At 34.7% G+C, this 27,016-nt stretch overlaps 3 protein-coding genes across 5 annotated transcripts in view; 2 read left to right on the top strand and 1 right to left on the bottom strand.

The window, feature by feature from the left end:
• LOC119637003 overlaps nucleotides 1-14,894 on the top strand; it is a 33,317-nt gene extending 18,423 nt beyond the window's left edge. For all 3 annotated transcript variants that reach the window (XM_038032777.1, XM_038032776.1, XM_038032778.1), the window contains exons 6-12: nucleotides 10,853-12,046; nucleotides 12,111-12,458; nucleotides 12,524-12,844; nucleotides 12,907-13,057; nucleotides 13,125-13,336; nucleotides 14,050-14,233; nucleotides 14,289-14,894. In XM_038032777.1, coding sequence (XP_037888705.1) covers nucleotides 10,853-12,046; nucleotides 12,111-12,458; nucleotides 12,524-12,844; nucleotides 12,907-13,057; nucleotides 13,125-13,336; nucleotides 14,050-14,233; nucleotides 14,289-14,604 — 2,726 coding nt within the window. In that variant the 3' untranslated portion in view covers nucleotides 14,605-14,894. The remainder of the gene's footprint in view (nucleotides 1-10,852; nucleotides 12,047-12,110; nucleotides 12,459-12,523; nucleotides 12,845-12,906; nucleotides 13,058-13,124; nucleotides 13,337-14,049; nucleotides 14,234-14,288) is intronic.
• Nucleotides 14,895-18,886: 3,992 nt separating this feature from the next.
• LOC119636985 (T-complex protein 1 subunit epsilon) lies at nucleotides 18,887-21,391 on the bottom strand. Its single transcript, XM_038032749.1, has 4 exons — nucleotides 21,138-21,391; nucleotides 19,738-20,719; nucleotides 19,518-19,672; nucleotides 18,887-19,461 (listed from the first exon to the last, which is right to left on the bottom strand). The coding sequence occupies exons 1-4, from the start codon at nucleotides 21,243-21,245 to the stop codon at nucleotides 19,081-19,083; spliced, it is 1,626 nt and encodes a 541-aa protein (XP_037888677.1). The 5' UTR covers nucleotides 21,246-21,391; the 3' UTR covers nucleotides 18,887-19,080.
• A 415-nt stretch (nucleotides 21,392-21,806) lies between these two features.
• LOC119636928 lies at nucleotides 21,807-23,264 on the top strand. The gene is made up of 2 exons (XM_038032655.1): nucleotides 21,807-22,072; nucleotides 22,265-23,264. Exons 1-2 carry the CDS (start codon nucleotides 22,013-22,015, stop codon nucleotides 23,030-23,032), a joined length of 828 nt encoding a protein of 275 aa, XP_037888583.1. The 5' UTR covers nucleotides 21,807-22,012; the 3' UTR covers nucleotides 23,033-23,264.
• The last annotated feature ends 3,752 nt before the right edge of the window (nucleotides 23,265-27,016 follow it).

A 27,016-nucleotide genomic window follows, 5' to 3' on the forward strand; every position in this document is an offset into this window, starting at 1 on the left:
ACAGATCAATCGTAAATTGATGAGTAGTCTGCCTAGTCCATGTTGCGAAGAAGGAAGTCGAAAGTTTATTGTCCTCTTCTTCAAGTTAAACGACTTGACTTAAACCTAGATGCCAATTAAATATACTAAATGCCTTTATAAATGTATAATCAAAAAATAAACTAAAAAATCTCTTACGCATCTGAGACGCACTTTGATATATCCACACAAACCTTACATAAGTACAGCATGATTCTCGCACTTTTTTAAGAAGTCTTTCGAGAGAAATATTCTTACGTAGGATTATTAAAAATTAACATCCTTGCCTTCCAAAGGGCATTCCTTACAAGCAACCGTTCGCTTTCAAATCGACTTTTGCTTGCCCCTCATAACTAGGGCAAATTATTATTATTGTCCCACTGGGACGTGTGGTGTTAAAATAAGCTTTTAGCATATAAAGCCCGTGCTTAACGTTTGCAGGTTATTTTTAAGCACTTAATCAGATCTGCAGACGCGAACGAAGAGCGGTCTGCCTACACTTCCTAGGTATCGTGCAAAGGTGGAGGAATGATTATCTTTGATTTTTCGTTGATGACTGATTCCAATAGGATAATCTAATATAAATTTCCATGCAAATTATTCAAATCTGTATCACTGCTGCTCTCCAAGAACACGGCGTCGCGGTCTGTCAAGATCAGTTACCTAATCGATCATCCCACGCTCGCTTTATTCTCGATTTCAGTGCAGCGATTACCGTACTTACATAACGGGAATATATATCAGTTAATCAGTTCAAAGAGCTTTTTAATCTTTTTGCAAGACACGATGTTACTTAGTCAGCTATTGTCAAACTGTGATTTTTTCGAGTGCACCCACTTCATCAACTTTATACGACTGCAACTGTAAGTTATCCTGTCGGAAAGTACGAAACGTATTTGCTGAAAGTTTTGGCAGCTTTCTCACGGTCAGCATTACTTTTCCTGCTTATGTTGAAGGGAACTGCTGCTGAGTTGTGAGAGTTGTTGAATAATGCTTTCCGATATCGGAAGCGTAAATGACGCATAAATGCAATGCTGGAGTATAATACGCATCTCCGTATAATAGCGTCTCGCAATCTAACTAAGAAAAAGTCATACTTAAAAAAGCTGTTGATATGAATAAATGCGAATTGGCGTAGGCTAAAATGTTGTTACGTGTGTTTAGTACCCAATAATAATAGTCAAGAAGCGAGAAATTCATATCTTGTGAGAATGATGGGAAGAATATACAGCGTTGGTGATGTGTGTGTGGGAAATAATTTCACTATGATCTAAAAATCGTTGACAGGCATAACGAAATCATTTCAATCCCATTCGTTCTCTGAGTATGAAATGTCGGTATAATCCTGACACCTATTTAAAAGCCTTATATTGATCTTAAATCTTGTTCTACATCTTATCCTTACGGAAATAATACTCAAACGCAAAAGAAAAATGTGGTTAGGTGAGGTTTGTAGTGCAACAACCCGCAGAAATTTTTCTCGCTCGTCTGCACGGACGAGCACTTATCATTTTCACCTTCATGCTTTTGCGTGCCATTTTCATTTGGTCTTTCAAATATCTTTTATTTTGAGTAACTTGGTGCCGTCGAAGGGCAGGTATACGAAATTGCACCTTCAGCGCTTGTAATAGCTAAGAATGAATACACATAAGTGATCCCATAGAGACTCATATCAATCAATTTAATTATATCTGTCTATCTATCTATCCATCACATCTTGATCGTATACTTTATGAAATCTCTGATGCGTCACGGATAGAATGGCAAGATCAGTAATCCTCAACGATCGAAGAGATGAGCGTTAACGCTCTTTAAATCGAATATAATTTCTTCATTGTTTCAAATTTCAAAGTTAATCTTCATCCAGATAACAAACGATGTAGCTTTTCTTTGTAAGGTCAAAAAGCACAGTCAACCAACAAACTAACCAAGAAACCAACCAATTCAACTCAGGCGTTAATATATTCCACCTAACAACCGAATTAAAATTCTTGCGTAATTAATTAAAAGCTTCTGTGTAGTTTATTGTTGTTGTATTATTATTTTGTTGATATTGTATGCAAATACATACACGTTGTAAATATTTTTCTTTAGTTTGATGTTTAAAGTTTAAAATCAAGAACTTCTAACGGCCAAAGACGCTATTGTTTAAAAAAGACATGCATCCAACAATCTGCATACGTATATATATATATATTTAAAAATCATGTATATACGTACGCATATATCTAAAAAACGTTCATGTAGGAGGGCATGTTACGTTATGTTATGTTATTGTATTACTTCGCGGTTGAAACGGAAATACTAACAACAAATAGCGTTGTTTTGTCGGCGTACTAAGGTAAGACAAAAAAAAAAAAAATGCTGTTGTGTTTCTTTTCTTTTTTTCACGAATTGTCTTTCAGGCTGCCACTAACATCTTTATGAAGAATTGTATTATAAATCATATCTCTTCTTTTTTTTTTTTTTTTTCCATAATAAATGCTTGCAACATCACATTTTGAATTACTAGATTTTTTCTTAAGTACAGAGATGCTCTGATATATTTATTATTATACGGAAAGATGGAAAACATATGCAGGCGTCTCTTGCTTCACGCAGTACTTGTAAAGCATGGTTTCGATTGAAATTATTTCAAAGTATCTTACGGTCTACACGGTCTCGATACAACACGATTAAAGTTTTGATACAACACGGTACACACTTTTTTTGATTTATGTTATACCTAAGCCTAAGCTAAGTCCTTCGCTACGATGCTTTACCTGGTTTTCTTATAACACAGTTTGCATAGAGCGCTGTACATATGAGCAGCGCTAAGAGAGGGAGACCTGTTATAGACAAAGTAGTTCTTAGGATATGCAGAATCAATGCGGAGCCTTGTCTAACGGTAAATTTGCCGCAACTTTTAGATCCTTTTTTCAATGTAATAAATGAATTTTAGAAATTTTAGGATTTCATAGAATAGTTAAAGATTGAAGTTTGTTATCAATGTGCCTAAATCAGAAATTGATTGCTTAAGCAAAACAATCACAATATATATAACTGAAGGAATAAGAGAGCCATACACAGCCGAGAAGTTAAGAAGAGCGACTATCTAGTCGGTGTATCCAGGTTAAATCGTTAGTGCGATAGATTATGCTTTTATTACGATTGGTATGTGCTCGTAGCTATAGTGAGCGCTTTGTCGGTAAGGCTTTAAAATTAATCCATCAAACACTGTCCTCCAAGACTATGGCCCGCAATCGCCTATCTTTCTCTTTCCCAATTATTTCTGGCCATCAGAAGTCGCTGTACTCACGCCCACCTATGCATAGCGTTTGCCTTCCTAGAACCATCAATAACTGAAACTGTTATACAGTCAATTAACTCTCTCCAGTTCCATGTCGAATGCGGTTCGATATCGTATCGCTTCCACCAAATCCTTTGTCCACCGAAACTCATCATTGTGTTATTTAAAATTATTAAACCACTTATAATGTCCAGTTATATTGAGTTTGTCCGAATGTATGTAACAGTAAAAAGGACTCTTCTTTTACCGATCGATTCACAATCATTTTCGGAATTCAAGTCAATTGCGATCTGTAGGTTGAAGATAAGATGGACAGACATACAGACGAGTTTAGATCGATTCAAAAAATGATTCAAAATCGAACGGTATAACAGGAAGCGCGCCTATCTCATGTCTTCGTTTCACAAGTAAAGGTATAATAAACGCATTCCCTTTAAGTATATACACATTTTTTTTTCATATATGCATCTGTTTTTTAGTGTCCACTGACAATAAAATTTTACAATTTTTATTATTATTTTTGTATGCATGCAGAGCTTGTTTAATCTTGTCTTATTCGTGAGAATCACATATATACAACAACTTAACAACATGTGCATGCTTCCGCACGAAGGCATTTACATATATTTTCTAAGGGGTAGTTCTAACCCATGGTATCCTTTCAATTTATATATTTACCGCTTCAGAAGTTAGAATGACAACTAAGTCGATCAAGATATTGAAAGCAGAAATGAACAATTTCTTTGTTCACTTTGGGAGTCCGTAAGTCTTCATGCATATGTTTATAAGATGCAATCAACGGAGCTCCTGTGATTAATCTTACAGTTTGAGTTTAATAACGCTGAAGAATTTGAATGTTGAAGTTGCTCTCGGTAAGCTTGTATACCTTATGCCCAAGTGGGTTTTAATAATTCCTTAGCATAACAGCAATTTGTATTTAAGACTTAACTTTGATTTTTGACTAATTAACCAATGCGTACGTTTTGTTTTTATTTTTGCAAGTGCTTTTTTGCCTTTGTGTGATTTGTTGAAATCGGTCTTCCATTCAGATGCAAACCCTGCTTTGATTAATGCTGCTCGATTCAAGGATCTGATCGCCGGAAAGAAATGCTTCGCGCACATGCGTTGTCATTAAAGTTCTTTTGAACTCTCGTTAATAAAAAGATGGAAAATTTAAAATTAAATTCTTATTTCGACGAAAGAAATACAAACCTTGTAGCTTGATGCACATATACTTGCTTGGTGCAGGAGGAATAAAATAAAAATATTTGAAGAAATGATAATTCCACTGTTGTTGAAAATATCAGACCATTTTCACAAAGAATATTTTCAGAGCTTATCTCCATGGTGAGTCTCTCCTTCTGAGTGTTGCACAAGTTGCACAAATGATGAAGGATATAACAATTAAAATGCTGTGAAAGAGATCTGCTTATGAAGAAATAAGTTGATAAATAATAATGGACAGGATGATTTAGATGGCAACTACTTTTCTGATGTTACTCCATAAAGGTTAATTAACGAACTAAGTCATTAAATAACTTTTTCTCTCTAAAGGAAAGGAAATCTTTCTTATCACTGAAGTTAATCACACAAACAAGGCTTGAGGTTGTGTCCTTGGTTCTACACCAAATATTATATTTAATGAATTTTTAATAAGTGCTACATATTACAGTAAACAAAATGATTTTATTATAGTTCACCTTCTGTATTAAATATGAGTAAATAACTTAATCATATACCGTACATGTATCGCAAACGTATGCGTAGATACATAGATATTGGATGAAATGCATGCATAGGTCGGTACGTAAGCCTCATTAACTGCTACTAATTTCCTGTCTTGCATATTCATTTGCAAATGATAAACATGCTTATGGTGATGATAGTAGTGATGATGATGATGATGATATTGTTTTCGCCCAGAATTCTTTTATGATTTTTGTTTTTTTTGTTGTTTTTTTTTTTCTTTTTCTTATATTTAAATTATAAGCAAATATGCAAAAACTACATGTACTCAGAAAAGCTTTTCTATATAGACAAGCAGTAGTAACAAAAATATTGAGAGAAACATGGAAATGAAGACAAAAGACTTAGACAACGAACCTGATAAAAGGATTCGTATTGTTTTGATAAAGCAAACTCTCTCTCTCTCTCTCTCTCTCTCTTCTTGCTCTCTCTCATTCTCGATTCGTTTCTCTTTGCATCTGTTTGTTTTTCTAACGGATGTTCTTCTTCTTGTTTTTTATTTATGCTAAGGTTATGTTTGTGTGTAGAATACTGATCATCGTTATAGGAAGATGTTGATGATGTTGTTGATAAAATATTGATGAAATATTTTTTCTTGTAAATTTTTTTTTTTTTCATTTTACTGAAAATACTGAAAAGCTTTTTAATGAATTTTTATAAAATCATGGCAACAAACACTGCAAGAGTTCAGTTCTCTACGCGGTTGGGTCACGTATAAGAACAATATTTAGAGAGTGTTTAAAAAACGGATTAAAGCGATAAAAAAAAAATAAATAAAATGAATAAATTTTTATAGTTAAAAAGGATATCATTCGGTTGAATAAAATTTGAAATCTTGAAAATAACTAAATGAAATAACGTTCATGAAAAATTTCAAGATAAAATTTAGCCACCATTGGATTTATTAATATAGTAATATATAAATAAAAGCTTTACTAAAAAATAATTTTATCGAGATATCAAAAATTATGCAAAAAATATTTTAATTACAATATTTAATTAAATTCATTTATAAATTCATGTTTTACGACGACGAACATTTTAATGTGAATTTGATTTATTTGACATTGATTTGTTTTCCATCTTTTTTTTTTTTGCATATTTTCACTGTTTTGTTTTTTGTTATATTAAAATTATTAAACAAAAAAAAAAACAAAAATAATAAATAAATAAATGAGAAATTAGAATCAAAAATAATCGCATTTATTCATGTTCGAAATTGTATGATGACAATAAGATTAGTGCGCGTGCTTACGTAATTGTGAACATTGGTAATGGTTGATGAACGCGCAACCCAAAAAAGAAAAACAAAAAAAAAAAAAACAAAAAAAAAATGCATAGCATAATGTTTGAACGTTTTTCATTCAATTTCTGAATCTTTTTATTTCATGCAATTTAAACGATATTTCTTTTTACACGCCTTCCTTCCTCACCCGCAAAATATTTTTGAATTTATTGTTAAATCTCTGAAATAACTCTGTAACCAATGATTTTGTGTCAGTCAGTTAGTTAGTTAGTTATTCTATTTGCCCGAATGATAGTCGCTTTTAAAGTCTGACGCGGTTTGAGAATTTTATTTTTATTCATTCGGTCTATACATTATTTTTTCAATACATTTTTTTTTATTTATTTTTTTTTTATAATTCTAAAATTCATCTATCTGTGGAATTAGTAGCTTACAGTTAACGCTATAATGCGGTTGCTTTCAGAACAATTTATAATTATTTTCTATTGGTTGCATTCACTTGATGGAGATAATTGTCAAAAAGTAGATCAAAAGACATCCGCACACGACATTAGCAGCACAATTATTATTGTCGAGGATGCTAAAGGTAAGAGAGAAATCTTTCAATTTAAAAACCAAAAGTGAAAAACATAAAACATAAAACAAAGAGAAAATAGAAAAACAACAATCATCTTCAAGATAATCTTAACTACTTGCTCGGATCGCGTGCAACAATTAAAAGAACTGCATCTGTGCAAGTTTTCAAGAAGTGATGAAAGTTTAATGATTAAAACCATTTTCATTATTTTATTCATACATACGCTTAAATATCTTATATAAATCAGTGAACTGTTGACGATGACATTATTCAGCGATTTAAGAACCCGCAGTGATGACATAGAATACTTGGGATTATCAATTCTTTCAGTTGCACTAGCGTGTAAGGCCCGGCCACTGGATACGACCCTTGGGAGAGTACTCGTGGTGATCGTGGTTACCCAAATTGCGGGGACATTATATAATTAGAGGTGCTTGGAAGGTTCGCCTTCTCCAGGGGAGGTAGTTTGGACCATACCCATTAGGTCCTCTCACCTTGGGATTATGTTACACGCTGCCGGGTGCTCGCAATCATCCATAAATTACCCAATAGGTTAATAGGCTTCGTCTGCTTAAGCCATCAAGCCACACCTGTGCACGCTAAACGCCAAAGATATCCACTACCAATTAATGGGATCATTATTGTCCTTACTACGTAGTTTGTTTAAAAATTTACATCACTTATGGTACCAGGGTCTATCAAGGTTGTGTGGATGCATATAATACTCAGAAGGATTTGAGGATCCACCTTTTATTACACCGATCAATTCACAATCATTTTCTGAATCATAGCCTCAATGGATTCAAGCACGTCCTTCTGTCCGTCTAATATAAACTTTCTACTCGCCGTGAAAATGAAGCTAACCTGCTTAAGTCAACTGAAGGATGCATCTACACTACCTTGTAAACTGGGAAAACCTCTTCTACCCAAAGGGTACAAAAAATGTGTTTTTGCCAATTACTTACACACTACAGCAGATAAACATATATTAGTTTGAACGCAAATTCTCTACGTATGCCATATTATCTATAGAAAAATGGACAAGTTGTCTGCCTATTCGTATCTCCATTTGTCCATCTGTCCGTCTACCGAGTTTTATAGTATTCTCCCTTTCCTAAAAATGAAGATACCGTGTACAAATTTGCAAAAAAATGCAAAAATCACTCAAACCAATCAGAGGTCATGACCACAGCGCAATAAGAACCGAAACTGAAAACATCTGCACTTTGAGCGTATTTTGGCTTGGTTACTTATAAATTATAACAAATACGCGGTTGAAATTTCCAGTTTTGCATAGAAAAATCCCCATAACACTCGCCCAACCAACAGTGTGTAGTATCTGTGGTAAACATTTCCCTATTCGCAAGACTGAAAATGTCGTTTATAAATTTGCGAAAAAATTTGAAAGCGGCCTAAACTTTTCAAAGAACACACCTGCAACGCTCAGGCGCCTATGCGACAAAAGCTTTTACTTTAAAAATGGAAAAATCAAACTGGCGCACTCCATATTATTGAGCATAAAAATTTAGTTCTTTTACATTTTTTGCCTTTTTTAGGATAAGGCTGATGGGTACGGTCACGACGGGACATAATTTTCTTACTTATTTTGCAATTTTTGAGATATTTTAATGAAATATAATGCGCAGGCATGTTTAGATCCAAGAACGAACAGTATTGAAAATGCTTTGGATAGGAGCCCTTTTTCGACGACTTCCCATATAACGACTTACTTTGAATGTAATTTTCTTTCTTATTCGAGTTACGTAAAAAAATCTGATGGGCTTTTTTTTTCTTTTTTTATAAATTTTTTCTGCCCTTGATATTCAATCCGTGGGGTTTCCATACCTTTCATTCTTTATCCTAGAGCAACGAATAAGCAGAAAGCTCAAGAGATGAAAAATTTTTATATTTTTAATAAAATCTCTCAGTCGATGATTTCAGAGCAATAGATATAATTTCTGCTCTTTACACCCTACATATATATTGGACCTGATAAATATTAGCGTCGAGTTTCCTATACTATCATCATTTATTAATATCGCGAAAGAATTTTCAATAATTTTTAATATTTGTGAGACGTTGCTCCAGCTTTTCCACTATTTTGGGGATTTTTCATGGGCGCAAACTATTAACGTAAATCGGAAACCTGATGAAAAATCTAACTTAAAAAAACTTTTCACAAAATTTATCAAAAATAAATAAGCATAAGCCCGATGGGAATCAGATTGGGCCTAGGTGATGTTTGCCAACCTGTAGGGTGCACCTTACGATTTATGTTAATGAAATTGCAAATGAAATTTATTGAAAATGAATTGGATCGGACCATTTTTCGGAACTTTTCACTACAGGAGCTCCGCTTAGAAAATGTTTTTGTATGAAAAAAATTTTCAATTTTTAAAATTTCGGCGAAAAATGTGACGCGTTTACATGGGATGAAACCATACATGTTCAAAAAATAAAGGGAATTTTTATTTAAAAAACGCGCAACTTTCAATTATGAATCAAAATCAGTTATTATCAGTATGGAAAACTTTTTCTGCAAAAGTTTTTCCGATATAATCGCGAAATGTCAGTGAACTCCGTTTAATTCCGTTCCTCCGAAAGGTAACCATAAAGCGGTTTCCTTAGTCGCGGTAAACAAAAGCAGCCACTTGGAGTCATGTCAGGCGAATATAATACTTGCGACAGCACACTAATTTGACATTTATTGAAAAATTGACATACGAACATGTTTTGCCATGATGCAAAAAAGCGGGAACTGTTTACATTATTTAAATACTTGATTATCAAAGGAAACATTTGGCAAAAAGAAAAAAAAAAAAAAACAGGAAACAATATTAAATATCAAGAGAGCTATGAATTAACGTTATTTAAAGATAGTTTAAGCCCTTCGACTGCAGTGACGTAACTTAAATATAACACAATAAAAATACGATACGACCTTAAACTTAACAACCATAAAAAACGCAATCAAACATATTATGTTAGAGATTTATTATGGTTCACAAGCGAAACCTAAAAAGAAAATCATTTTCAAGTACAAACATGTCTTGTCGATTTACAAGCGCCATAAATAAAAAGTGAAGAGTTGAACAATTGCAAGACAGCAGCATAACAAAAGTTAATTTTCATACAATTAACAGCAAAACGTCAAGTGCCTCATAAACGATGTGAACGAAACGAGTTAATGTTTTTAAATCTTATCATTGGATGTGTATGTGTATTATGCCTACCACTGTGGATATATTAGATTTATTAATGGTTCGCAGCACAAAGAAATACGCGTAATAAGACTTACGGTTACACGTAACCAAAGTGAATCGCGGAATCGACGTAGCCTCATATATGTCCTTGTTCTTATATATATATATATATGTATATATATATAGGAAGGCATCTAACTTAAACTGTTTCTTGTCACTCTATCAAGCTAAGTTCAAAAATTCAATAAATTATCTTAAAAATCCGCTCAGGTTTACCATAAAAATAGTCAGTATATCACTATCATATATCAACACTTGTGATATAAGGATATATTAAACTTGTGCGGATGTGTGCAGCGCCAAGAAGGACTTGAGGTAGACTCACCGTTTGACTCAGCATCCGTTCATGTTCTTCTGTCCGTCTTGCAATCTTGTGTTCAGCCTACAGGTGGCGATTGTTGAAATATTTTGATGAAGTTTGGTTCACCGACGTGCTTCGGCCCAAACACGAACGCTATTGAAAAGCTGAAAACCGAACCCTTTTCGACTAAGTGTATTAGGCGAACTACTTTTTCAACTAAGTGTATTAGGCCAAGTGGCTTATGGAAGTTAATGGTGGGCCTTGGCTCACTACAATGCTTTGATTTGCTTTTAATTTCTCTCAGAACTTTCCCAAAACTTTATTTAGAGCTTCGAATTTGGTCTTAAATTTTTATAGAAGTCTGCACCTCAAACTCAAACATAAATATTTGACTTTTATTTTTTGTTTGCAGCTTGTTTTCGACGTGTGCTTGCGGGTAAACGTATTGCACCGCATTGGGTACGACGGACCATAGCATGCAGGAATGTTGAAGAGTGCATGCGCGAGTGCGGGCGCGAAAAACGCTTTACCTGCGAAGGCTTCAATTATCGTCTCGATCCTTCCGGATCAGGTCAGGGCGATTGCGAGCTAATTGAAATACCTTTGTCTCAAATCGATTTATATTCAAGCCCAAATCGTCGTGATACGAATCTGTTAAGACATCCTGATTATGATTATTATGAGCGAGATCGAAATGCGCCGCCCAGTTGTCGTTATAGTCTATGTAAAGAATGCAAAACACCACAGCATTATAATCGGCCAGGAGATGGTTGGAGAAGTAAGCCGCATAGGGAAGAATATTATATATCTTCGTCAGGACCAAGTAGCGGTAGCGGTTTTTACAGCAAACCGATAAGCAGCACTTCACCAGAACATTATCATACGTCTGGTCCATCGGGACCATCACCGCCTTCCTCAGTACATTCTTATGAACGTCATAGTAGCAGTATTGGTTCTTATGAGTTCTCTTCACATGGCTCGAATTATTATGATCACAGTTCTCCTAGCGGTTACGGCAGTAGTGGTAGTGGACCGAGTTCTATTCCTATCGAACCCGTCGATCGTTATGATCGTTATCGTCCCGGACACAACTATCATCGTTGGGAGACAATACCGAGCAGCAGTGGCTACGATAATACGAAATATTCTACCAGCGGCAGTTATAGACCTCCATATAGACCAGGATCGCAATATTCACCCTATCGGCCAGATACCTATCATCCTCGTCTTCATAACTATTTAGATTATGACCATTCAACAAGTTTGTCTTATAAAAAGACGGGAGGAAATAAATTCGTGCCTTACTCGATAGGAAGCAGTAATGAATGGGGCTCTTATGGCGGCAGCTACGGTGGCAGCGATAATAAGCAAAATTTGTATTGGGGTTTGGGCGACCATCAACGCGCAGATCGTCACAAATACTTAGGAGACTTTAACTATTTTAAACTTGGATTACCGCCAAGAAGGAGTGATACGTCGCATGAAACAAACTCCATATTAAGTTATCCCGGTTCAAGTTACGGTAGCTATGCTAGCAGTAAATATGATAATTATCATGATCGCCATGACTATAAACATCAGTGGACTCGTAGACCAGGGCCAGATGGTAAAGTTTTTGCAAAACAGCTTTCAAAAATCGAAAAATAAATGTTAAACTTCACTATTTTTAGAATGTTCCGCAAAGACATCGGAAGGTTTTCGTTTGCACAAAAAAGTTGTAAAACACATTTACTCGGTACCTACGCTAACCGAATGTGAACGCCTTTGTTCCGGCCAAGATACATTTGTATGTCACACTTACAGTTATCGATATTCACCGGCAAGTCGAGACAATTGTCTTTTATGCGATCGCCCCATTAATCGATTGGATTATTATGTGGACATAGAACCGGATCGTGATTACGACATCTACTCTATGGCTGATGATGTGCAAGTATGTCGTCAATTGACACCGGGTGATAATAGTCGAGGTACAAGTAGCACTTCAGCTACAGCCTTACCTGATCCCAGAAATGCTCGTAAGTTGCTAAAGGAAATAATTTTTCTGCAGAATGATTAGCCACTACGCCTTGTTTCACTTTAGAATGTTTTTTCCGTGCCATTGACTCTACAAGATTTTACAAGTCTATTGTTCGAGATTCTCTGACCGTTAGAACGGTGGGGGAATGTGAAATGGAATGCATAAAATCGATCAAATTCACATGTCGTGCCTTCGCTTATCGTTACGGTCATCAGAAGCATTCAGGTATCATAGACAATTGCCAACTTAGCGATTGGCCAGTAAGAGATATGGATAAGGAACGTCATCTTATATTAGATACCGCCTTCGATATATTTGAACGCGCCAGTTATGGTCATGGTTGTGAAATTCAACCGATTGTCGATAATAAACACAATAAAAAATGTGAGAAGTCATGTTAAAAAAGCGTGATTTTTATTTTAATAAAGGGATTTATCACATTTTAGCGGTGTGCTATTTGGGTTATGGATCACCTGCTAAACTGCTAACCGCAGCTATTAAAAAGGTCATAACCGTGCCTAGCGAATTAGAATGTAAACGAGAATGCACACGTTTTCGTGACACCACACCATTCAAATGCTACTCGTTCAGTTATGGGTAAACGAATTAATGCAAGAGTCGTTAAAATACATTACAAATATTTCATCTTCTGACATCTTTTAAGATCACGCAAGAATACATTAAATTGTGAGATGTCCGATCTGGATCAAACGGAACTTAAATTGAATTTACATTACGCGTCTACAGGCGATAGAGATTTTTGGCTATTTGCTTGGAATCCTTTTGATTATACATGTCGGGACAAGGTCACCACCGTGGGCGGGGCTGGAGGACGAGTGAACAACAATCGTCGTATGGATATTTTTAAAGAGACGGGTATGCAACGTCTGTATACTGATTAATTTATACCTACCATCGGGAAGTTACGGCATACATTCATTTTGCCAAAATGCTTGCAGCATCTAAAATGAAGTTTCCATTAGTAGAGTGTATACATTCTTCGCCAGTATGAGATTTTGAGTCGATGTAAGCGTATCCATCTTTCCTGGCCTGTGGTACAACATAGAAAAACAAAAAAATTCGTTTATACTTCTCACCCATAAACTACAGCAGATAAGCCCATGAAAAGTCTCACGTATATTCTAAAAGCGATCCTACAGAATTTATATAAAAATGGAAAAAATAGGGCAAACTTCTTCAATCTTATTAAGTATCGAAACTTCATATTCTCTTATACCCTACACCACTTGTGACACGAGAATGAATCCGTTTGTCCATTCTGTGTTCAACCTACAGATCGAAATTTTTGAGATATTTTATTAAAATTTAATACACCGACATGTTTTGGCCCCGAGGGTAGACTGTATTGAAAATAGTGTCGATCGAACCACTTCTTCGACTATATTTTGAAAATCATTATATGAATGCAATTGCATTAAGCGAAGTTGTGTTGGGTATTTAATGCTGGACCGTATTCCACTACAGTATTTTTATTTGTGTAAAGACAAAGAAGATGAAGAATGTGAAAGCTTAAGCCATTAGAGAATCGATTTTTTTTCCCAATTTTTTACATGTATAAACGATTTCAGGTGATTTATCTTGGCGCCATTATTCGGTATCAGGCAAAGCCTGTCGTCGTAGTAGTCCCTGTGAAAAGAATCTAATAACCAGCTTTTATTCTTGTGAAATTGATGGCGGTGAGATTGGTTCTTGGGATTATTGTTGCAAGAGCGATCATCCCTGCGGCTATTCTCAGGGCTTTGACTACCCTTGGTAAGTATGGCGATTAAAGCTCAGGCAATTTTTTATTATCGTTGTCGTTACTTAGGTGCTTTGTTGGCGATGAACCGGATCAATGGCGTAAATGTAGTGATCGCTATTATCCTGGTAATCATACCAGCACATTAACTCATTCCGGTTACACGATCAAGCCCTCAACGCATAAACGTAAGCCTATCAGCGATAGTCATTCCAGTGCTTCCACTTCCGAGGAATTTCAAAAGCCGGGCCGTCCAAATGATTTACAAAGTTTAAGTGATTTTGCTGCTGCTCGTCTATGGCCCGTAACGTATTTGTATAGTGAAGGCCCGCCTAATTCGACCGAATTTAGTAATTTCGTAGATTGCAATAAAGAAACATGTTAAACTTAATTTTTCTAGCACTATTTTTAGCTTTCAGTTTAAGGTTAGAGACAGTGTATTGTGATTCCAGTAAGTGAAGAGACAACAAATTGAAATTTTCGTAATTTAAGTATTACTTGTAAGTTAGACTACTTAACATAAATTAAAAGTGAAATTGTAACCAAAAACGGAAAAAAGAAAGAGCAAAATTAATTACTTTGTATTTCTTAAGAAAGAACATCACTGCAGTTTCCGCAGCGAATTAAGTAAAAACGTTTCTATGTAAACTTTTCAGCAGCGATACGAAAGGTAACAAAAGCGCTCCATACAAATTCAAAAGTCGACACAAAAAGCAATAACAGCTATAACAAAAGGTATAAATTATCGTCAAGGGTAGACTAGACTGAGTCGTTTTATTATCTTAAAGTTATATTTAAAAAAATAATTATATAATACTCACAAAAAGCGCATGATACCCTCTTCTCGTTTACATAGGCAATGATATAACGTTAATGCATGTAAGTGCTTATACATAAAATAAAGCGATCAGAGTTGTATTTATCAAGAGCTGCCAAACATTTAATTTACAAAAATCACCGTAAATTGAAAACAAAGACAAAAAACTTCTTACATTCACTTGAGAGGTCCTTTGATCATCTGAACTACTCCGAAAAGATTGACTGATTGTAAATTATAACCCAATATCCTTCCAGTTTACATCTAAGCTCCTTAATGCGCTAACACAGGCCTTTACAAAGTATTTATTTTCATTTCAAAGTATTTTAGCAAAATTTTACTGTGGCTTGGGTAAAATATAATATTAGTATTATTATTACCACACGAATAGTTAATTGATTGTATAAATGATTCGTAGGATTTTTTAAAAGGCCACAGCTGCATATAATTTTTATGAGTTGGTTAATCTTAAATTCTTTCGCCGATGTTGAAAATTTTGACAAATATTTGATATATGGTTTTAAACTATAAGCTTCGCCGTTTAACGATCACTGCATTCATTACTACTCACATCTTATTGCATTTGTTATGAATACACATGGATCGCCGCCTGGACAGCCGCGGCTATAAAGAGTTTATGTGAAGGTACCTTCTCAACCTGATGCTAATGTTTATTATAATTTATTTCATCACAACAACCAAGAAAAATAATATAACGCATGTAGTAAGGGTATAAAAAAATACATCGAGTTTCTACGATCGTATCCAATACCTACTCACTGCCGAATTTTACTTAGCAGATCACTTCGCACCAATGCTACAATTACTTAACTCTAGCTTATATTAAGTATTCAAATTTTCGTGTACTTATAGTGTTGACCTGTACGATCTTTAAATATACTTTTACTTAGTTTGGATCCGGCTTCTTTAATTGTCTCTTTATTTCACCGCTTACTTTCCCTCGACAGACAATACTTCAACTCGATCTATCAGTAACTTTCTTTTTTTTTAAATCGATGGCTTTCCTTAATTTTTTCAGCAGTTGATTCTGATGTATTCAACGTTCCTACTACCTCTCGTATTTGCTCCGTTCCAATATTGCTTTGAAGAGGTTGTCACCAAGGATGGAAAGATTTTAAAAACAAATCGTCCTTTGCAACGTGGAAGTTTTCATATGGCTTCTAACATCAGTTCATGTATCTTTTAGGGAGACAAGCTTCGTGGGACCTCGGCTGTTTTTAGGTACTATCTCCCCTTTTAGATTACTGGGTCTTGCTCTTTTATTCCCATCATACTTTTTATGAGATCAAATTCTGATCTATAGTCATCTAATGTAAGCTTTAGGTTGTTTTTTATACAGTGTACCCTTGAATTGATCAAGGCCATATCAAACATGTAATAAAACCATCTAATCTACCACTTGCGAGTTTTGCTTCTGATCCTATACCCAAAACGACTGTTATAACCACGTCCAGAGAGTGAACACAAAATAAACAACTTCAAATTCCACCTATGCCATTTGCTGGCTAAGTATTACTCCCTAATATGTGTCATGACATGGGCCACATTAGTGGAATACATTTGCCCATTTAGAAAGACCCTTTGATTGAATGGTGCCACATTTACAAACAATTAATTTAAGTGTGCATTAACAGGCCTTACTTTATGAAGACGATCACGGTTTGGTTGCCCAACAGACTTGTGCTGTGCAATATCATTAAAATGAATTATAGATCTGATTTTCTCGCATCTATTAACTGTCATCATCTCTTTTATATGATCGAAACCATATTTACGCCGCAAGATCTAACATTTGAGTAATGGTACACGGACATAAATATAATCGTTCGTAGAAATTAACGGATTTCAGGAGTATTTACTGCTGGACAGTTTGACACATTTTTTTGCGTGATGCAAAAATTTGTTTGTTCGACAATGTCAGTGAGTGTATCCTCATTTATAAATTCGAAAAAAATTAAAATGGGTTTTCAAGTGCGGCTAATGGGGGAAAAGATCTGTATTTCTTGCATAAGGCAGATAGATCGTTACCAATATGTATATAACTTTTTCTTTCTTTGGAAATCAACCAGTTTTCATGAAAACTCAAGTTATCAAACACGGGATTTTCGTAACATTATGTATGTGACAAACGTATAACACCATACAGTATTTTCCAAAAATTTGACATATCCGAAGACAGAAATATATTTCCAAGTAACACGCTGAACTCAACCACCACATTCAAATGTCAAAAAAAAAGCAACTTACCCGCCAAAAGTAATGTCAAGTTTTGTGTTTCACGTATCATTTATTGTTTATGATTATCTTGGATTTTGAATAAAATTAAGTGAAACTAGAATGTAGACAATTGGCATCAATATGCATTTAAGGATTTAACACAAAAATTTTGATTTAAAAGAATGAATAATATATGTTTAGGCAAAAGGAACGAACTAATGAATACAACTCACTTTGTCTAATACAATTTATTGGCTATCTTTGTGATAGAATATTAAAAGGTTTACGTTCATTGCAACGCTTTAATGGAGACAGTCAATTCAAATGCCACATCACTAGTATAGACTAATTGTCATCATCATTTGGTGAGATATTCCTCAAGATGTTGGTTATCAACAAGAGCAGACTTACGGACGTATGGACGCACAAATATCCTATAATATTAAACATGGAATTTTCTTAAAATTAAATAGCGTTTTGCTTATGATTAGATGGAATTTTTTTATGATTAAATCGAATTATGTCTTAAATCCACAGCATATATTTACTAAATTCGAATGAGCATAAGGATCGTCAATGACAACGAGCATAAGAGCGAAACAACCAGTAAACGAATACTGTTGCTTAACAATTCAGTTGAGCGTGTTGATTTTTGAAGATAATCGCAGCGGTGATACAATTGAGTTAAGGACTTGATAAAATTTCGCAAACTTTCCATAATCGTTTTCTATGCTAAATTAGTCTCCCCTTTAACAACATATCCTTCGAACTGATCCGTTTTTAGGGAGGCGACAAAGTTTGTAAAGATATCTATATTTCTTAACTACTATCGCAATTTAAGTCTTTGATAATTTCATTATACAATAATAATCATTACTACAATTAATAATTAATATGCCAGTAAGACTATAAAGTCTCTTCTAGCACAATCATCAACAACAGCGACGTAAATACTATAAAATAACAGTATTACACAATGTATGGCATAAAGCCAAGGTTAAGACGTGATCATAAGTTATAAACTACAAAACGCCTTTATAGCTACTTTAAATCTGTTAGGGTTAACAATCATTTTGATATGGAGCCAGAGCGAATTCCATAACTTTACAGCCTTAACAAAGAATAATCTTGACGATGTCAAGATAGGATTAGATTCATTGTTCGTTCAGATTTCGCGAAATGAATTTTCTTATGTAAATATCTTGATCTTCGGATCCGTTTAACTTGTGGGGAAAAAACAGATTTCTAACGTGAAGCTATGTTCGAAAAGCTGTATCCAATTTCTGCAGCGAAAACTGCGATTTCCTATCATATCTCTGCTTATTTAAGACTTACCTCGCAAAAACAACAAATATTGCATTGCGTTTCCAACATATGTGTATAAAGTAATAGGAATCAAAACCACTAGTTAGCGATAAAAGAATAGGGATAGACACGCATTTTACTCGATCAAACGGTGAGATAATATGGAGTCCGTATCCCCAGAGACGATACAACCGGTGACCTTCGCTAAAAAGTGACAAAGAAGATTTATTGTAAATAAATGTCCAAGTGACAAGACTCCTTAGTTGTGATTTCATAGACTAAACTTGTAGTTGCAGTGTAAACATTATTTTTATTGGCGTATGTTTATTCGTTTTTATTATGCGTGTAGTTGCGTTTTGATATTTGAATGGAGTTCAAAAAAAAAAAAAAAAAAAAAAAAAACAAACTAGATTAATGAAACATTAATGATGTCGACTTTAACAAAGTACATAAATGAGGGGAAAATGTTACACAATAGAATTGATATTTCGCAACTGAAATTTAATCGCTCCGATTCTTGGATCGCACATCATCAATTTTGAGTATCATTTTCACTAGCTGAGTTGCCAATAAAATTTGCTGCTTTTTGGAATGCAATGATTCCACAACATTATGTTTCTTCATGTCCGAATCGCCAGTTAACATACAATCCACACCTAAATTGGGGCAATTCTCAGCTACCTGGCGAGACTTCAATTCCGATAGAGTTTCAATAGGATGCAAACCGCTATTCTCAGCCAAAGCTAAAGGTATACTTTCTAAAGCAACAGCGAAAGAGCGGAAAGCATACTGTTCTAAGGTAGACAGTTGGTCAGCTTCCTTAGCTACTGCTAAAGAGCAACTAATTTCGGAAGCACCACCACCATAAACAATCCGTGAATCCTAAAACGGCAAACATTTTAAGATATAATAGCAAAATTAGAGCTTCAGGTACTTACTTTAACCAAAGAGCGGACGACGCAGAGAGCATCATGAATGGAACGTTTGGCTTCAGCTGTTATCATGGCATTTCCTCCTCGTAATAATATAGTAACAGCTTTCGAGTTGAGACATTCTTCAATTATCAACATTTTGTCTTTTGAAGTGCCAAAAGCTATGCAAACCGATGATATAATTAGCAATATGCCAACTTAAATATAACTCATCAACAATACTTACAAATTTCTCTAACCAAGCCGGCCGACCCCAATTTATCTGCTGTCAATTCCTCAAACCGTGGCACAATTCGACCTCCCGTGGCAATAGCAATCAATTCAATTTCCGGTCCACCCACCCAGCGCACAGCCGGTAGTTCATGTTGCAATAATAAATGATTGGCTTCATCATCAAAGCCCCACTGGCAAATGGCCAAAGTAGCTCCAGCATCTTTAACCATTTTAACCATTTCCACAAATTTCTCTTGCTCATATTCGCGCAAAGCGCGATAATCCTCAGCAGATGTTACATCCAACTTATGTTTAGTCTTCGGTTTGGGTGGTTCGAATGGGCAAGTTAATATAGCTAACTTAACGTCACGTAATGTCTTCGGCATCTGAGCATGACTCATAGTTTTATCGACGACAACGCCCTTCACCAAGACGCTATCTTCCATGCGGCCACCAACTTTAGTCTCGATCTTAATCAATTCAAAGTTGACATCTTTCTTCTCAATATCCGCCACATTAAGAACAGCATCCACAGCCATCTCCGCCATTTGGCGATGACATTTATTGACAATCTTACTACCCAATGTAGTCATGGCTATCTGTATCAAAGGCTCTTTGTTTTGTGGATCAATTGGGAAGGGCACAGCAATAGCTTCCAACTGCTTGACAGCGCACTGAGCAGCTAACTCGAAACCATCTGCAATACGTATGGGATGAATGCCTCGATCAATTAGACCCTCAGCTTGTTCCAATAAAGCACCGGCTAACACCACCACGCCCGTAGTTCCATCTCCGATCTCATCATCTTGTGATTGTGATAGTTGTACCATTAATTTACCAATTTCGTGATCTACTTCCATCATTTTCATAATGGTGGCACCGTCATTAGTAACTGTAACATCGCCATCACCACTGACCATAATTTTATCTAAGCCTTTGGGGCCCAGAGATGTTTTCAAAGTAGAGGCAATTTGACGGGCAGCGAGAATATGGCTCTATGAGAGATAAAGATATAAAAACTGTTTAGGAACTCTTTTGCTTCTTTTTGTAAACAGATGTTGGCTAAAAATCTTCACCTAACCTCAAATTATAAACACCGCATATATTCAAACATATATACACAAATCAATGACGTCATTTGTATAATTTTCGCATAAAAATGTTAAAGAAAAAGCTCATAGAAACTCATTAAAATCAATCCTTTAAAAACATATCCAAAGGAAAAGAAAGATATTATATATTCACTTCTGGAAAATTTTCCAAACTAAACGTCTAGAATCTTTCAAACTTATACGATTGTCGGCAAATGTATTCTTAACTAATAACACTGTCATTTTCATTCGTCACTTCGGAGAGATTTAAATTAATCCTGCAGAAAAACAAGATATAATGAAATCTAGAAATTCTTTGTACCTTAATTGCATCGGTGCCGGTTATGCGCTTTTGTTTTTCTTGCTCCCGTAAAATAATAAAAGGACGACCATATTCATCAAAAGCAAAGGTACCCGGAAAAGCACTCATTTTTACTTTTGTTAATTATTAAAAGATTCTTAAGATTTTTCCAGATTATTCTTCAATAAATATTCTTCCGCGAATGTCTATTGAAAACAGTGTGGCCAACTTCTACGACACAAACGTATAAACTGGATGAATTCGCAAGACGTGAATCACACTATTTGGTTACTCTTGAAAACCCGCGTTGACAATCAGCAACTCGTTGCCCTTATTTTAAATACAAAGATATCCGTCTAAGTAGTCGAATAGGCAAAGACTCTTGACCAACAAATCTGTTAGTCTAACTAGTGCTTTAAGAATTTAGTCTGGCTAATAACTATAACATATTCAAAAATCCAATTTTTTCTTAGAATCGAGCATAACTATCTTGTATGTTTAATAGATGCGTAGGAAGGAAGTTGGCAAGAGCACAAAAATACGTTTTTCGCTCAAAAAAATTTTCTGAAAAAAGTTTAACAAAGAAGTGAAACTTGTATTTTTTTTTAATGCTGGCAATGCCAAATTCTTATAAATATGACGGAGTAGAAAAGATATGAAAACAAAATAAAAGAGAAGAAAGCAAGGAAAAAAGTATTTGTGGCAAAAACAAAAACAGCGAAAACGTTTCAAAACAAAAAGGAAATTGTGAAAATTTTTTACTCGTTCTTTTTGTCCCCCTACGAATTTGTGAACATATACAGTTTTCTTGTTTTTTTCCTTTACTATTCATTTTTACGGCAAGCACATAAACACACACATATATATTGTTTATTTTCTCGAATACAAATACAGGCATGTCTGAGTACCGATTGAGGGATCAGAAATATTCAGAAGCCGAGTACTACTTCTTCCAGGTTAGTTTCAAAAGCTTTATGAAAATAAAAAGTGTAACAACATCAATATTACTACGTTGTTAAACAAATATTGCATAAATTATAACGAAGAAAAAATTTTTTAAAGTGTATGTGTGTGTGTGTTTTTTTTTATTATCTTTTCTATTTTGTTTTGTGCTGTCTTGGCCTGGACAATATCGCCGCGGTGAGTAGACAATCGAAATGGCCAAATCCGATGAGGAATATGATGTGGAATTATGCACAACACCTCCCTCGCATACAGAAGTGGAATACGAGCTGAATATGGCCAATGATCCATCATCTATATTCTCATGGAAATTGGTTAAACGCAGACGTGCCCGCCGCCGTTATACTGTTTCCCATGGTGGCAGCGGCGCAAATAGTGGCGCTCCACCTGCACCACCCTCTACACCCACTTCGTTAACGCCCACCGGTGGGGGCGGTGTTTCGACGGCCCTGCCAAACATATCTGGCGAGGATGAACGCCTCGACAGTCTTCTATACATTCTTGACTATGCACCCAAGTACAAAAAAAAACTCAAAGAACAGCAGCGCACTGATGCCGAACTGGCTGAACTTTTCAATGTTGTTTCAATAACCGCCTCTAATGCCCACAGTACTTCTGGCGTCCAAAAGTCAAAAGTGCAACCAGAGCGTGGAGTGAGCGCTAAATCGCGCGTTATACGTAAGGAGGCCAGGGATCAGGCCCCAACCAAAATTTTCAAGATACACCGCAATCTGAAAGAATTTTTTGGCGAGCCAGATGAAGAGGATTCCGTTTCTGCCCCTGAGTATGATACCGAGGAAGAGGATGCACGCTTGCACAGACTGGGGCGCATTAAGCCGCGACGCCTACTGCAAACAAAGCGTCAACGCCGATTTGCCCGCTTTGAGCATCAAGAACGCATGGAGGCCATGGTTGATATATTCGATGAGGCTATGAGTTTTAATGATGCCTGAACAATGACAACTTGCTATGATGACGTCCCATTTCAGCTCTTAGGTGTGTGTGTGAAATGAGGACTGAACTGGAGACAAAACACTCCACCACAATCTTCACTATTATTGTAATTTTTGATAATGCTAGCAAACTCGAAGACGCTTGAAGTCGTCCGGGTCTCAATGTGATGAAAAATGAATTTCTGTTTTAAATTTTAATAATTATAATTAATTTTATAAAACTTACTACAATATATATATATATTTTTTTTTTAATTGTAATCGATTAATTAATTGTTAAAAAAAAAATAGATTCGTAAAAAAACAAGATGCAAAATATGGAGTAAGATTTATTTTAATTTTGAATTTTTTATTTTTTTTTTATAATTTTTTTTTTTTCTTTTTAAATACTATTAATAAACGTGTATTTAAAGAATATTGCAACTAAAAAACAAGAAACGTGAAAAAGTTGTGGATAAAACCTACAAATTCCAATAACTTCACTGAGAAAGTCTTTTTCGTATATTTCATGGGCAATATAAGGACGTCCTTATTATGTAAAGGTATTTACAACCTTCATATTTAAACACTAGCAAAATACTTGGCGAAAATGAGCGTAAGTGCGAATTAAAACCTGCAACTTTTGTATCCTTTTCAATACAGAAAACAAAAAGAAAAAAGAACAAAAAACAAAAAAAAAAAAAAAGAGTTAAATATTATTTATATAGTTACGTCTAAGAGTGTTTTTCATATTCTGTGACTTAATCTTAGAATGCGTATGTAATTAATAATATTTTTTTTAAAGAATTTTTCTGATCGTGAACAAAAATACTTAAAACAAACAAACTCAATAAAAAAAAGCAACACAGCTATCTTTAAAAGCTATATATAAAAAAGAAAAAGAAGTTTTAAATCCTTCATACTAGAGCGTCTACATGTAACCTGTTGGTATACCTGCATCTATTTCAAACCGTTTGCAACGTGGGGAAGGAAACTTGGCGCATCCTGTAAAGCATTCAAAATTTTTGGTCAGCGATAAATTTTGAATCGATCAAGGCTTGCCTACCTTCCTGAGCAGCTGTTGTGATCATTACCCGCCCACCCACCGTTTCGTGGCAGGTTCAGAGACCCCCCCCTCCCCAAAAAGCATATTCTTGACCAACACTAAACTTCGAATCGATTTAAGCGTGTCTGTCCGTCTTTGTGGAGTCTGCTGTAACGGCTGCTGTGTATGTGACAGAAAGAATTGAATTTCTTGTACGTAGGTTGATATTGAAAATTGAACAAATTTGTTAAAGTTCATGTCTACACTAATGTTCGAATTCCGAGAAGGGTCTGAGAAGACTTCCGCCTTTCAAAAAGACTAAAAAATTTTTAGTTGTATGCGTTAACTCAAGACCCATTAAAGGTTTTATTTGTGAAGCCTGCAAAAGCTCACGCATTTTTTCTCCCTTCCATATAGAAACTACATTTAGGGCAAGTCTAATAATTCGTATGTATTCATTGATTTAAAATGAACACATTTCCATCATCTCAGTGCGGATCAGTTTTCCCTGCTGAAAGTTTAGATGCTCGCCGACCTTGTCCTAAATGTAAGAGGCAGCAGGCGAGAGAAAATTTGTTAGCCGAAGAATGTCCAACTTAAGATGCATTGCGTCAACATTACCCATTTCTATCCACTATAATCACTTCATTGGTTGTTATCATGAAATAGTTCTTGAATATTTCTTAAGAGTTGTTATGAAATAGTTCTATATTAAACAGTAAAATAAAGTCGTTCTTTTTAGCTTATACAAAATCTCTCTGCAAAAGATGTCATTAAATCAATAGGTATATGCAATTTAGAACATTCATTTTCATCTAAATTGTGCACACACATCTGCCTCTGCCATTTTCCCCCCTCCAATTATTATTATTTACAATGTGCTAGTCGAACAAACTCGTCCTGCGAGTCTTCATGTAACTGAAAGCTTATTGAATACCTCTCCGCCGCGCGTAAGGTTTGCATGCTTGACAGGATGCGCCAAGTTTCCTTCTGCATGTTGGAAACGGTTTGAAAAAAAGAAATAGATCCAAGTATACAAGCATGTTACAGTTTGGCGCTCTAGTGTGAAGAATTTAAAACTTATTTATTTTTCTTTTTTTTGAATCCGCGGAAATGAAATATTTAATAATGTTTAATCAACTTTAATCAAGTTTAATGATGTTTAGTCAGGTTTTATACGGTTTTTGGCTGCCAATTTTTGAAATGTTTAATAATGTTTAATCAAGTTTAATCAGGCTGAAAGGAGCTTATTATTCGGCTTAAAGCGTCCAATAACCGGCATAATCTAAACTAAATTTTCCCACGCAATAGCATGTATGTAGAAAAGAGGAAGTCAAAAATGGCAAGAAGGGTGACTAGAAAAGGTAGTGCTACTGCAGAGAACGACGACGTTAATCCAGAAAAGCACGAGTGCGGTCAATAAAGTGAAGCAACTACAATATTAATGCCAATTAATCAGGATGGTGTAGGCAAGCTTCATAAAAAGAAAACATCAGAATATGCAGAAGACAATAAGGAAAGCATCAATATGATGTTTACATAGTCCTGCTCAAAACCATATTGAACTTGATTAAACCAAAATTGACAATTGGTATGATGGAGCAACATCACAACAAGATTCTAAACGTGTCTGGTGAGCTTCGACAGAAAATTTCTTCAAATTAAACAACGAAAGTAACAAAATTTCAAAATACAATTTTGAGCGCTCCGAGGTAAAGGGAATAATTATTGAAAATATTAAATATTGAATTTATTCATCCGTATTACGATGTTAATAGTTAGACGTTCTGCAATTAACTAAATTAATTTACCGGGATTCTCACCCACATGAACACCTTCGGAAAAATTTAGTTTAATTTTCAAATTTGTCCGCTTGCTTTGGCTCATCTTAAAAATGAAAAAATTTGAACACCTTCGTGTCTACCATCGTTTTTTTCAATACAACAGGCTTTTGTCAACAAATACAGACTAACTTTTTCAGTTATCCCTAATTGTAAACAAATACAAAGTGACTCTTTGAATTATTCTCAATTGTAAACAAATCATAAAAATCATAAAAATAGAAAAATTTAGGTTTCTTTAAGTCCAATGCAAAAATTACATTATTATTAAAAAGAAATTTTACAATACTTTATATAACATAAATATTAAATACAATTATCATTAAAATGAAAACACATTTATTTTAAATATTTTTCTTATTTAAAGAGGAAGTTGCTGCAGGATTTTGGGAATTGGAACTATCTGGTGTGCCGCAACAATTCTTCAAAGTGACCTGTATGTTGCCACTAAAATAGAAAAGAATAAATATATTTAGAATAAAAATATCAACAAGTTACTCACTTTTTCATGGTCACCTTTCTAGAAATTGCTGTAGGATTTTCTAAAGAAAAAAAAATATTAATACAAATTTTAATAAATTAATAAAAAAAACCTATTGCTATTATGTCTGCATAACTGTAACTTTTATATGTATATGGTACATATAGTATATATGTACAAGTACAAGTATGGCGGCGCACTTGCCGTATATATTGTATATATTGTTGTTGTTGTTTGCCATCAAAACGAACTGTCGGAAGGGATGTAAATCAAAGTAGTACAAAAAATTAAAAAGGTACTTATTTAGATGCATTACAGATGCATAATTCATTAAATTTTTTATTTTAAACATGCTTTTGCCAAATAAGTTTATCAAAAATAAAACTTGTTATTCAAAATGATAGAGTACGATCATTAAGATCATTATTCACGATGTTTCAATTAAGAAATTAAAAGAAATTCATACAAAAAGTAGTGAGATCTTATTTTCACCATTATTCGTACTTATTCGAAGCGACTCTGTGTTCTCTCAATTCTCCATAGATCGTTTTTTTTTGGATACGGTGTTAAAAAAACCAGCTAACGGCTTTTAACGAGAAATGAAAAGAAGTTTAACAAAGTAAAATATTGCGAAAAAA

The sequence above is a fragment of the Glossina fuscipes genome, unplaced genomic scaffold (assembly GCF_014805625.2).
Source record: "Glossina fuscipes isolate IAEA_lab_2018 unplaced genomic scaffold, Yale_Gfus_2 42, whole genome shotgun sequence".
NCBI lineage: Eukaryota > Metazoa > Arthropoda > Insecta > Diptera > Glossinidae > Glossina > Glossina fuscipes.